Source organism: Talpa europaea (genome assembly GCF_964194135.1).
Source record: "Talpa europaea genome assembly, chromosome: 4".
Taxonomy (NCBI): Eukaryota; Metazoa; Chordata; class Mammalia; order Eulipotyphla; family Talpidae; genus Talpa; species Talpa europaea.
Genome location: NC_140070.1, coordinates 104456785 through 104468981, shown reverse-complemented (window position 1 = coordinate 104468981; position 12197 = coordinate 104456785). Strand labels below are relative to the sequence as shown.

General features: G+C 40.8%; 1 protein-coding gene across 11 annotated transcripts in view; it reads right to left on the bottom strand.

Annotated features, from left to right (window-relative positions):
* Window positions 1-12197, bottom strand: part of KALRN (kalirin RhoGEF kinase) — a gene marked incomplete at both ends in the record, with an annotated part of 649897 nt that overhangs the window by 383778 nt on the left and 253922 nt on the right. For all 11 annotated transcript variants that reach the window (XM_084231955.1, XM_084231959.1, XM_084231961.1 and 8 more), the window contains one exon: window positions 6408-6530. In XM_084231955.1, the coding sequence (XP_084088081.1) occupies window positions 6408-6530 (123 nt within the window). The remainder of the gene's footprint in view (window positions 1-6407; window positions 6531-12197) is intronic.

The window sequence follows — 12197 nt, the reverse complement described above, 5'->3', positions numbered from 1 at the left end:
CTGTCTGGCAAACTTGCCAGCCTACAGTATAGTCTCTATCTCCAATAAATCTACCAGTCTTTTCCCTTTAGCCTTTCAGAAACTCCCTAAGGGCATCTTTGAGGGTGCTATTGGTTTGAACTTGTCAGCTTTGTGTTGCAAAAAAAAATAAAAAAATTACTTTTGGGAAAGACTTGGAGTTCTCTGTTTCATAGTGTCTATCCATACGCAAATCTCTGATCCATGGCTTTGGAGCTGAAATTAGGCACAATGGTGTGCTTCCCTAAATGACACCCCCAATTCAGGAGCTAGACATTGGCGGGGTGGGGGGAGTAGACTCAGGTCTGTGGCTTGTCTCTCCTACCACTGAACCTATTCCTTAAAAACTAAAGCAGGGGTGTAGGGTAAGGAAAAATGTCAGGCTTTTCTGCCCTCCCGCCATCAGGCATAGATGATGGATCCTTGCAGTCCTGAATGCATGCCTGATGGCGGGCACCTGGAATAGGGTGTGGGCATAGGTAGATGGGACTCACCTGGGCTGAGACTGGGCTTTTAAGGGCGGTGTCACGGGGATGCCAGAAGAAGCCGAAAGAGAAGCCGAGAAAGGAGCAGAAGCCGAGAATGCCGGAGAGCCCAGATAGAGTGAAGACTTGCTGGGGAGGCCTGCCAGCCTCCCGGGCCCCCAGCACCCCTACCTGCCATATACCTGGTAAATCCCCAATAAAAGCCTGAAAAGCCACTGAGGACTCTGACTCCTCCTTTATCTAGTCTGCTGGATCTTAGAAAACCTGCTCCGTGTTCATTCCTGCCCCTACAAGGGGTAATCGGGTTCTAGAATTATCAGTTCTGTAGAGAGCCGATGTTCTCGGAGTAGGGCACAGGCGGAATTAAGAGTCCTGATCTCTTGCCTGAACTCATCCAGAACTTAGCTTCAGCAACAAGTGACTCGGGCAGGATAAATAATGCCTTTCAACAGGGGCTGAGATAAAGTTGGCCCTGTGTCTGGAGTGTGGTTTCATCTAATTTAGTTGGGAGAACAGAGTGTGAGAGTGTGTCTTGATTCAAATACCTCAGACTTACTGTTACTATTCAGTTTTAATACATTCTCTTAAATACTTTTTCATTTGCTGTATGTGCTGAGGACCATTTCCAGACAGTTAATGGTCTTTTAGAGATAATTTCCATCATTTCATTGGAGAATGGGTCTGTGGTGTTCTTCATGCTGAAATGTTAAAGAAGTGGACTATCTTCCAGAAGCTGTGGTGCTTCCTTTTAGGGAGTGACTATTTTGTACATACCGATCTCCACAAAAAAACAGTTCTCAAATCTTAACGTGCTTATATTAATAAATTACTACAACTTGTTAAAAGGGCAGGTTGCTAGGACCCCATTCCCTAGAGATTACAATTTTCTAGAAATGAGGCGAGAGCCAAAAAGAAATCTATAATTTTAGCAAGTTCACTACATGATTTTTTGAAAAAAAAGTACTAAAAATTAATAGAAATATTTTTAAATGTAAAACATATTGAAATATAAAGAAGTTATTAAAAAACAGGTTTATGTCTATTAAAGGACTGGCAGCAGTAATATAGGGTCAAACGCTGGCTAGTTAAACATCACAGTAGCAAGTGTGGTTGTGTGTTTATACCAAAATGTGGAAATACTCTTGATATCATTATAGAAGTGCTGCCTGTTTGTGGTAGGGTAGTGCTCAGAATCATGGTTTGAGGCTACCAAGAATTAAAGATGACAGAGGACCCCAGAATAAGACTTCTCAGATTGGGGTCAGAGGACAACCTTCCTCAGAATCTTTAGTTCTCTTCTATGACTTGGTGCCACCACTTATGACATTCCCTCAAAACAGAGAGAGCGCATCACAGGCTTTGCTGAACTTGGTCTGACTTGCATACCATCAGTGGCAATATGTGCCTCCGGTGAGCAGATTAATAGGCCTAAAGCAGCTATCAAACATAGCACAGCAGAGAGGATTCCTACCACCCAGCTGTACGGGTTATCCATAATGTGAATCCTCACAGTGAGTCCTAATGATAGAAAATGAATATCATTTTATATTTTAAAACTCTAGACAGAAACCATTAGTGATTTTTTCCCTGGAGAACCAACTAATTAAAATTGTAAATGAGGCTGTTATATGTTTCCGTGTACTCCTGTGAGTGTCTTTTTTTATGAAGAACTAGAACATGGGTGACTACATGGTTATTCTGTTGCATATTACAATCCAACACTACTTCTGTCTGCCTACACGCCCATCAGAGAAAAAAGCCACATTCAGGGGAAGGAGAATTTGTAAAAAAGGCTTTTATGACATAAAGCAGAATTATGAAAGAGGAAGGGGGCCTCCCCGGTGGCGCAGCGGTTGAGCGCTGGGTTGCGAAGATGCCCACAGCCTCTGCAGTGCCGGTTCCATCCCCAGCTGCTCCCCGGCCACCGGAGGAGGGTCCCACATTGGTGCGCAGACCTCTCCTGCCGCCCGCTGCTCCCCTCAGCAGTGTACTTCGGTCCTTCTGCCTGCTCTGCTCCCCGCTCTGGCTCTGGTGAATTCTCTCACCCTCCCGCGCTTCTGACTGTACCCAGTGCTTGTATAAATAAATAAATAAATCTTTAAAAAAAAAAAAAAAAAAAGTAAGAGGAAGGCCCAGACAGCTCGGGTAACCTGGCTTTTTGAGGCACTATAAGAAGCCAGAGACTATTTTCCTACTAGGTTGTTGTTGTTACTATTACCATTTGAAGATCAAAAGAAGGGGATCCCCAGTGGGAAGTGCAAAAAACATGTTAAGAAAAAAAGCTAAAAATCAACCAATTTTAATCTTTTTCTTTCACAATTGCTCAAGCACTATAGTCCCTAGGGTATCACCCCACATTCCTGATGTATTAATAATTGATGGCCTTTAGTGGTAACAATTCACAGACAAAACTTAGGAAATTTATAATTTTTCCTTCAAGACTTAATAATGTGCAATTATTTCTCAGTAATGATCACCTTAGCTGAGTTTGGTTTCTGACCACTATGTAAAACTAGACATGGGAAAACAAAACTTAAAAAATAGTTAAGTTTTTTATATACTGATCGTTTTCATTTATAGAACAATATACCCAGGGTTTCCTTAAATTGTAAGTTCTTTAGTATGTTAGAGTTAATTCAAAGATCATCATTACCATCAATAAATGGATAGAGAACGTGAAGTCAAGCTGCCAACTGAAAAATATATTTGACACCCCTTACTTAAATTGAGTATCATAGCATTCCCTGCTCTTTCAACTTAAGACTTGTTGGTTTGAAATTACATGTTAATTTGTGAGATTAGTATCTATCTCTCCACAGGATCCTCTATGGGACAAATCATCTCTGCTTTGTTCACTGTATGTCCACGTCCAGCACAATGACTGATCCCTAAGTATTTACTGAATGAGTGATAAAGAAGTCATGAGGTTCTTGGGATCTTTATTTGTGGAGGTTGACTGGTAGGCTTTAGGAATCCCTTGCATCCCCTGAAATTGTCCGTAAAAATGTGTGGGTGTATATATACAAAAACACACACACATGTCTCGGGCAAGAGGGCTTTCAACATAGAGTTCCAAAGGGTCTCTGACCTCTCCCAAAAGTAAGGCCTCACTGACTTATTTCAGTAGTAACACAGGATTTAATACCAAAGAAACACAATGTGCTACATGTAGCTATATGCCGGCAGATGTGTGGGTATATGTATAGGTGTGTGTATAATTTCCAAGAACAGAAATAGAAATGCCCCCGTGAATTTACGGAACAATCCACATTCCCACGTCCTCAGAGGAACTGATCATTCCTATAGTCATTGGGCCCCAGCAGTAGCTGCTTGCATTCATCTGTTTCTTGGCAGCAACATCCATCACTCAGGCCAGAGAAAAGGAGTCTGTAATTCCCTCCTTTCACCTGCTTGAGATGCTGACACCCCTCTTTGTGGAAGTTCCTTTTAATAACAAACCTGTGAACCTCCCGGTTAACAAAGGCATGGGCTGCATTTATAAAGCTCCCATGCTCAGGCAATTTGATCAAACAACCATGGGATTTCCCTTTCCTCATTCTGCAGCCAGAGAGGAGATCCAGCTTAGACTAAAGAGGCCTCACATGGGCATTCACAGAGGTGGGAGACTAGGCTGGGCTGGAACAGACTAATTGGCTGTGCTGTATTAAATCTCTTCTTCCCTCTCTCACAGCTCCAGAAGATGCTTCCTTTCAGTAAATTTCCACCCCAGCTTTTGTCCTGAAAATGGACACTTCAAAAGTAAATTTGTCAGAGGAAGGGTTTTTGATGTATCATTATTCCTCAGTTATCCATATTAACACAGAAGATCAGTGGTGCAGATAATTCAAAGCCAGAGGCTCTTTCTATTTAGCTTTCTAGTTCACTGTTTTGAAGAACTTGGAGGCACAGACTTCCCTAGTTATGTTTGTCTTTGCTTTTTATTAAAACAAGTTTGTCTGCTTGAGGGACAGGCAGTTGGGTGACTGAAGATTCTAACACAGAATTTGTAAATTGTAAGGGAAACAAACCCACAAGGTGCACAGAGAGTCAAACTAGACTAGATTTGAATTTACATTCTTAATCAATTGTGATCAATTGCTTTGCTCCTCTGTGACTACAGTGAGTCAGGGGTGAGACATAATTATAGGAGATGAGTTGGAGGGGAATGGGCCTTTATAAGAAGACACAAGACTGTTGTGGCTAAAATTGATAACAAAATTGATGTTGATGTTTTCCCTGCCTGATCCCATAATCTTCTATTCTGCAACCAGATTTTTTCTTTCTATGGAAATCACATTCTGTTCACCTCTACCTTCTACCCTGTCATGGCTCCCTGTGCCAGTCATGTGGGCTATTCACAAACATCCCACTCTCTTCTCCCCAGGGTGTGGATGTGTTGGCTAATGAAATGTGAGCTAAAGTGGTTCATGCACCTTCTACTTGGGAGGTTTCGGAGCCAGCATACACTTGGCTATTTGTGTTGTCTGCCAAGATGACTGGCAGCATCTGAGACAGTGGCTGCTCTATCAGTCTGGGTACCTGAGTGACTGTGATGAGCTTGCAGAAGGAGCAAGAAATAAGTGTCTGTTGTTTTAAATTTAACACTGAAATGTTAAAATTAACTCAGTATATCTCTATGATCAAGCTACTCCAAATTGGCTGGATTATCTCTCCAACCAGACACTGAACAACTTGAGGCCAGAATTACTCCTTCTGGCACATTAAGTCCAATGCATAGCATGTTGAAATCAACTTGCTAGAAGATTAAGTTCTCCTCCATCTTGGCCTGAGTCATGTTTATCTAAATTTGCATCATTCACAGAATCACCTGCTGAAATGATAAGGCATCTTTGTTGTTCAGATATATGGGAAATGGTGGAACATTCTTTTGGACCAGTAGTACAAGCAGGAAGCACTGGCAAAAAATGGAGGGGTGTCATGGCATACTTAGGCTGTAGGCATTTCAAAAATACTGGTTTCAAGAGATGGACAAGATTTTGAAATGAAGTCTTGGGGTGACCACATGGAGGATACAGTATCCCAAAATGTTAGGTTTATGAGGTGTTATCTACATCATCAACATCATTATAATACCAATATTTACTGATAATTTACTATGAATCAACCAATTTCACTATGTAAAACTCCAATCTCTTTCTCTCAATGAATCCTCATAGCAACTCTATAAGATATTATTTCCATTTTAAGATGAAGAAACTAAAGCACAGAGAGGTAAATTGCCACAACCACACAGCTAGCAAACATCTCTTTCTGAGTTCAGTGCCTGAACACTCCCCTTAACAAGGGGCTCACTAACTCCCAAATACATGACCTGCCTCCCTTTGCAGCAGCCATCCCCTGGACAGCTGTCTCCTAGAGCAACACAAAGCAATTCTACTTTCCTCTGTCCAAGCAGCCTTTCTCACATGTTTGAAGTTAGCAATCATATGTCTCTTAAGACTCTCTTTTCCAATCTAAACAGCCCTAATCACTCAACTGTTTTCAGTGTGCCATACTCTGAGGCTCCTCACCATCCCAGCTCAGTGACTCACACATGCTAGGGGCACAAAAGTGCTGGTTAAGTCAGCAGAGTGGAACTGGTGACTATCCCTTCCAGTCTTGTGCTGAGTTCATACCTTCTATGATCCTAGCACATTCCTTTCACCATGTGAAGCAGGACATGAAGGCAGAAATGGGGCCATGATCTGCTGTAGGAACAGCTGGCTGGCCATGTGTCCTGCAGGGGTCCACATGCCGGCAAACGAAGTATTAAAGACACAGCAAGTTCAGAGTTCCTCCTTCCTACTCAGGTTGGAAGCTTCTGCCCCTCCCTCTTGCACCCCAGTTGCTCCTCTCACCACTGGCCTGTCCCCAGAGGCAGTGATGAGAACAGCCTCCACTCACCATGGAGTTCATGGCAAAGTGGTTGTGTTGCGTCTGGAGGTCTAGGGCATGTTGGTAGCTGACTCCGATCTCTGTATGGCTCTGGAGGAATAACTCCTTGTTGTGGCTTATCCAGTCAAACATCTAGAAGAGACAAAAAGGTACAGAGGAATCAGAAGGGTAATAGATTCACCAGCACAAAGTTTCAGAGCTCCTGGAACTAAAAAGAGTCCTCCTGTGGGTACCAGTGACAAGCAATCATTTTTTCAAGAGTCAGGGTGGCTCACAACCTGATTTTCCAGGTAAGTCCTCACTTAGCCTAAGTACACACCATCGGCCTTTGTTTTTCTATAGATTCTAAGGGGAACAGAGGAATCAGTAAGAAACTTAGGAAAATGGGGGAGAAAGCTGTCGACCATCCCTTGCTACTTTCTCTTTGTAAAAACCTTCAGAAAGTTTTGAAAGGCCATATGCTTACTTTAGGGACAGGTGCTAAGGGAACAAGTCTATGGGGAGTTTTATCCATTACCTAATGCACTAGGAGAGGAAAGAAACCCTTCTTGGAAGGAAAAGAGCACCTAGCATGCCCCTATCCCACTTACACACTGCCTAGTCACACACACTAGTTGAATTGACTCTGAGTTCAATCAACTTTTCTTGTAATTCCACAGCCTCACAACAGCAGGGTCTCTGCTATACCCCATCAGAAACCAGAAAAGGAGGATTTTAAGGGTAGAATAAATACTGCCTGGCACAGCAGGCACTGAGTTATTTTCCTTGCCTAGACTCTGCATCTGTACCCACTGCTCCCCAGGGCAGCATGTACACTTTAAGGGGAGCTGCCCAGTTCCAGGGGAAGGCCTGATCACTCTAAGGGTTATCCCTCCTCAGGACACCAGATCTCAATCAAGCAGTTCACAGAATTTCCCAGTCAATGGGGCTGTCTCAGAAATAGCAATATTACTGAATTGCATATAATGAAATGGGAAGTTTATTTAGAAGCTTCTGGGAAACAGAACCCTAGTTCTTCAGATATGACTTCTCTTTCTCTGATGCTGCCATTATGACCCAGAACCTCATATTTCTGCAGTTATTCTGCTGGCAGTTGAAGGGTGAAGTCAACTGGCAGAAAAAAGGAGCAGCCAAAACACTGACAGGAAACAGAGCCCTGATTGAGCCTTGCCTGATGTCCACCTTGTCGCTGGACTTCCTTAGTACCTGAGCCAAGCAACCCCCTTATACATTCAAACCAGTTTAAGCTGCATTTCCTATAATTTACTGCTCAGAGCTGATACAGCGTGGGAAGGTGTGAAACCTTTGGAGAAGAGTTCTGCTACACTTGGAACTAATGTGCCATAGTTTAGGATAGGCTACAGGCTCAAGTGCGGAGTAGAGCCAAGGGCAGTTAACCACAGGTGTATGTTAACAAACTGAACAGATCACACCAGCTTTCATGAAGGCAGAACTGCAGCCTCATTCCATTATTTCCCTTTAAAGAGAGACGTGAATTTACTTTTTCAGCTACATTCAGCCAATATTTATGGGATACTCACTATGTGCCCAGCACTGTCCAAGACAATAGAAAGGCAAAAATGATTAACGTGTAGTTCATGAGTTAAGAGGTTTAAAGGCCAGTATGATAAGGAGACATGGATTCAGATAGAACTTTAGTACAACTTGAAATATGACTTGATTAAAATTACGCCTCAAAAAATGGCTGTTGAGATAGGGGCCAATATGTGCTATTAAAGTTGTGCAGAGATAGCTTCCACTCTGGATGGCATTGGGATGGGGAAGAATAGAAGCCGCTAAGAGAAGGTGACACCTGAGTTGACCTTTGACTCAGGCAGGAATTAGCCAAGTGAGGATGAGAGGGATGTGAGTTCCATGCAAAAGGGGCGTAACCATGGGGCAGCCCAGGGAGGAGCTCTGACAGAACGAACTACAGCTGTGCTTCTGGAGTCTGATATATGAGGAGATGTGGCTGGGGAGTGGTGGAGGAAGCTGACTCTATCAGGCCTGGACACAGGCTTCAGGAAACCTGGACTAAATTCTGTTGTAGCAAGCTGTCAGTGGAAGGTTTTAAACCAAGCAGTGAAGTGTAATGTAAGCTTTGAGAACTGTGTGGGATTTGAACTGGAGGGGGCAAGACAAGGCAGACAAAATAGTAAAGAGGTTGTTAAAATAATCCTGGTGAGCAAGGGTGGGAACCTGGATAACTGGACTAGGGATGTGGCAGTGGAGTCAAGAAGCAGGCAGTCTTGAGAGCTTCTAGGACCAGCATTGAGGATTCAATTATTTGGTTAGTAAAAGGTGGAGAACTTGGCAGAAAAGCCAGGTGTCTGGCATGACACCCTGAGTTGTGTAATAAAAAGTCCTACCTCTAAGGTTGGTGAGGCTGGGGAGCGAGTGGGCTATGTTTTTGATGTGCTGAAATTGCGAGATTAATCAGTTTCAAGCAGAGTGGTCTGGTGGGCAGTTAGATTAATGTATCTGGAGATTAGAGACATGGAGACTGTGACAACTCACACTTAAGTATAAAAACATCACCTCCCAGAGGCAAGTTTGCAAGATTTGGAGATGACTCTCCCTTTTGAATTATGCAGATCACTCCTGGCAACCGACATTGATAATAAAGGATGAACGCATTAGGCTTCACTTTTGAGTGTCAGAAGTGGTTTCAGGCTAGGAGCTGCTGCAGAGGCTGTCACTATGTGTGGTGTGCATTACCCTGGACCTGCTAGCCACAGTCTGTCCCACATCTCAGAGGCTTCTTTCCTCTTCTTAATGTTGTTAAGGACAAGGAGGAAGAAGGCAAGTGTCCCAGGAGTTTAAAGGAATCTAATTCTGTAATTTTTGATCTTTAAAATTCCATCTTTGTTAGCCTAGCCAGAGGTTTATTAGTTTTGTTATCTTCTCACAGAACCAACTCTTAGTTTCACTTATCTTTTTGTAGTTTTCTCTAACTCCATTTCATTGATTTCCTTTCTCATTTTTATTATTTCCTTCCTCCTACTAACTTTAGTTCTTTTTTATTCCATTTTCCAAGTTGCATTAACTATAATATTAAGTTGTTTATCTGGGATTTTTCTTGTTTCTTACTGTGGGCCTGTATTACAATTGTCTTCCCTCTTAAGACTGCTTTGCTACTACATCTTACAGATTCTTTCTAGTAGCTTGTACCTTTGATTTCATTATTCTCAAGATTTTTTTATTTAAGTTCTTTAATTCAATGGCCATTAAGCAACATATTGTTTAGTTTTCAGTATTTATTGTATTTCATTGTTTTTTTTTTAATAGTTGATTTCTAGCTTTATGGTATTATGGTCAGAAAGAGTAATAGTTACGATTTCAGTTTACATCGTTTTATTGACTCATGTCCCAACATACAGTCTATACAGTCTATTCTTTTTTTTTTTTGTGGGGCCCTCGCCAGTGGCCAGGGAATGAACCGGCGCTGCAGAGGCTGCCGGCAGCCTTGCAGCCCAGTGCTCAACCACTGCGCCACCAGGGTAGGCCCATACAGTCTATTCTTAAATACATTCATGTGCAATGGGGGAAAAAATGTATATGCAGCAGTTTTTGGTAGAGTGTTTTGTAGATGTCTGTTAGGTCTTATTGGTCTAGCTCTTCATTTAAGGCTATTGTTTCCTTATTTAGTCTCCATCTTATTGATCTATCTACAATTGTAAGTGGAATATTAAACTACCTTAGTGTTACTGTGTGGGAGGAAATGTACACCTCATTGAGTGGGCTTCTCATGGAATAAATTCTGTAGCAAGCCATTCTATCTAAATTCAGGTTCCACCTTAAGCACGTTAGCTGCTCTGTGGTGGCTGGGCACTGAGCTGGATTGGAGGCAATGCTCCAGAGAGGTGACATGTCTGAGGCACACAGAAAATGACCTGCTCTGGGGACCAGATGGTCTTAGGTGATTCGGGAAGTAGGATGTCTCCAACACGGTTTTTCAAATATAAAAAAGAAGAAAGCAAACAATAAAAAATGGAATTAGAAATTAAAGAGGAGAAATGACCACAGATGGCATAGAAAGTCAAAGAATCATAAGACATTACTGTGAACAACTGTATGCTGACGAATTCAATAACCGTGAAGGAATGAACAAATTTCTAGAATAATATAATTTACCAAGAATAAACCAAGAAGAAATAGAGAAGTGAATAAATTGATCACAATCATGGAAACTGAAACAGCCATGAAAAATCTTGTCAAAAAAATAAAGCCCAGAGCCAGCTGGCTATAAAATGAATTCTACCAAACCTATAAAGAAGAACTTATACTCATCTCACTCAAATTTTTCTATATACACAAAAAGAGAGAATGCTGCCCAATACATTTTACAATGTATTACAAGGATTATACATTATGATCACATGGTATTTACTCAAAGGAGGGAAGAATGGTTTAATATACATAAATCAATATAATATATAAAGTATAGTAATGATAAAAATCATGATAACATCATTGTAATAAAGACTTGGTATATCTGACAAGGTATTACGTCAAAAAAATTATATCTATTATACCAAAGACTAGGTATTATGACTAGGTATTATAATAGATATGTCACAAACCTATTGCCAACATAATACTTAATGGTAAAAACTGAAAGCATTCTCTTTAAAATCAGAGACAAGTATACTCACTGTCACACTTTGGCTTAGTTTAGTATTGTAAGCTTTAATCAGACAACAAGAAATAAACTCCATGCACAAGATGGAATTCAAGATGGAAAAGAAGTAAATTGTAATATTTCTATATTTGTAATATTTCTATATTTGTACAAATTTGTAATATTTCTATATTATAGAAAGCTCTGAAGACTCCACCAACATGGGAGTGCAAACTGGTCCAACCACTATGGAGAGCTGTGTGGAGATTTCTGGACCTACTAAACATAGAGCTTCCATATGATCCAGCAATTCCACTCCTAGGTATTTACCCAAAGGACACAGAAACATCAATTCCAAAGAGCACCTGCACCCCTATGTTTATAGCAGCACTGTTTACAATAGTTAAGCTTTGGAAACAACCCAAATGCCCAAAAATAGATGACTGGATCAAGAAGATGTGGTACATATACACCATGGAATATTACTCAGCATTCAGAAAAGATAAACACATGCAATTTGCAGCAACATGGATGGAGCTAGAAGGGATCATGCTCAGAGAAATAAGCCAGAAAGAAAAAGAAAAATACCGGATGGTCTCACTCATAGCAGGAATCTAGAAAACTTAAATAAGGGACCAGGAAAAAGAATAACTATAAGAAAGAAAATATCAAAATCAACAAACAACTATGAACCAGAGACACTCTATGGGGGAGTGGGGGGCAGGGAAAGGAGGGCTTGGGGTCAAAATAAGGGGGTTGAATTGTATGGGGAATATAAAAATAAAATTTAAATAATAAAATAAAATAGAAAAAAAAGACTCCACCAATAAATGAATACAGAAAAGTTGCAAGTTACAAAATCAACACAAAGAATTGTTGCATTTTATATGCAAACATCAAAAGAGAAGAAAAAGAAATTAAGAAAATAATTCCATGGCCAATCATTTCAAAAATAATCAAATACCTAGGGATTAACTTAACCAAAGAGGTAAAGGACTATACAATGAAAACTATGTTATTAAAGGATTTAGTTTATAACATAAGGAGTAGAAAGACATTCCATGCTCACAAATGGGGAGAATCAATATAATCAAAATGACTATTCTACTAAAAGCAATATATGAATTTAACACAATCATATTAAAATACAAATAATATTCTTTGAAGAAATTTAACAA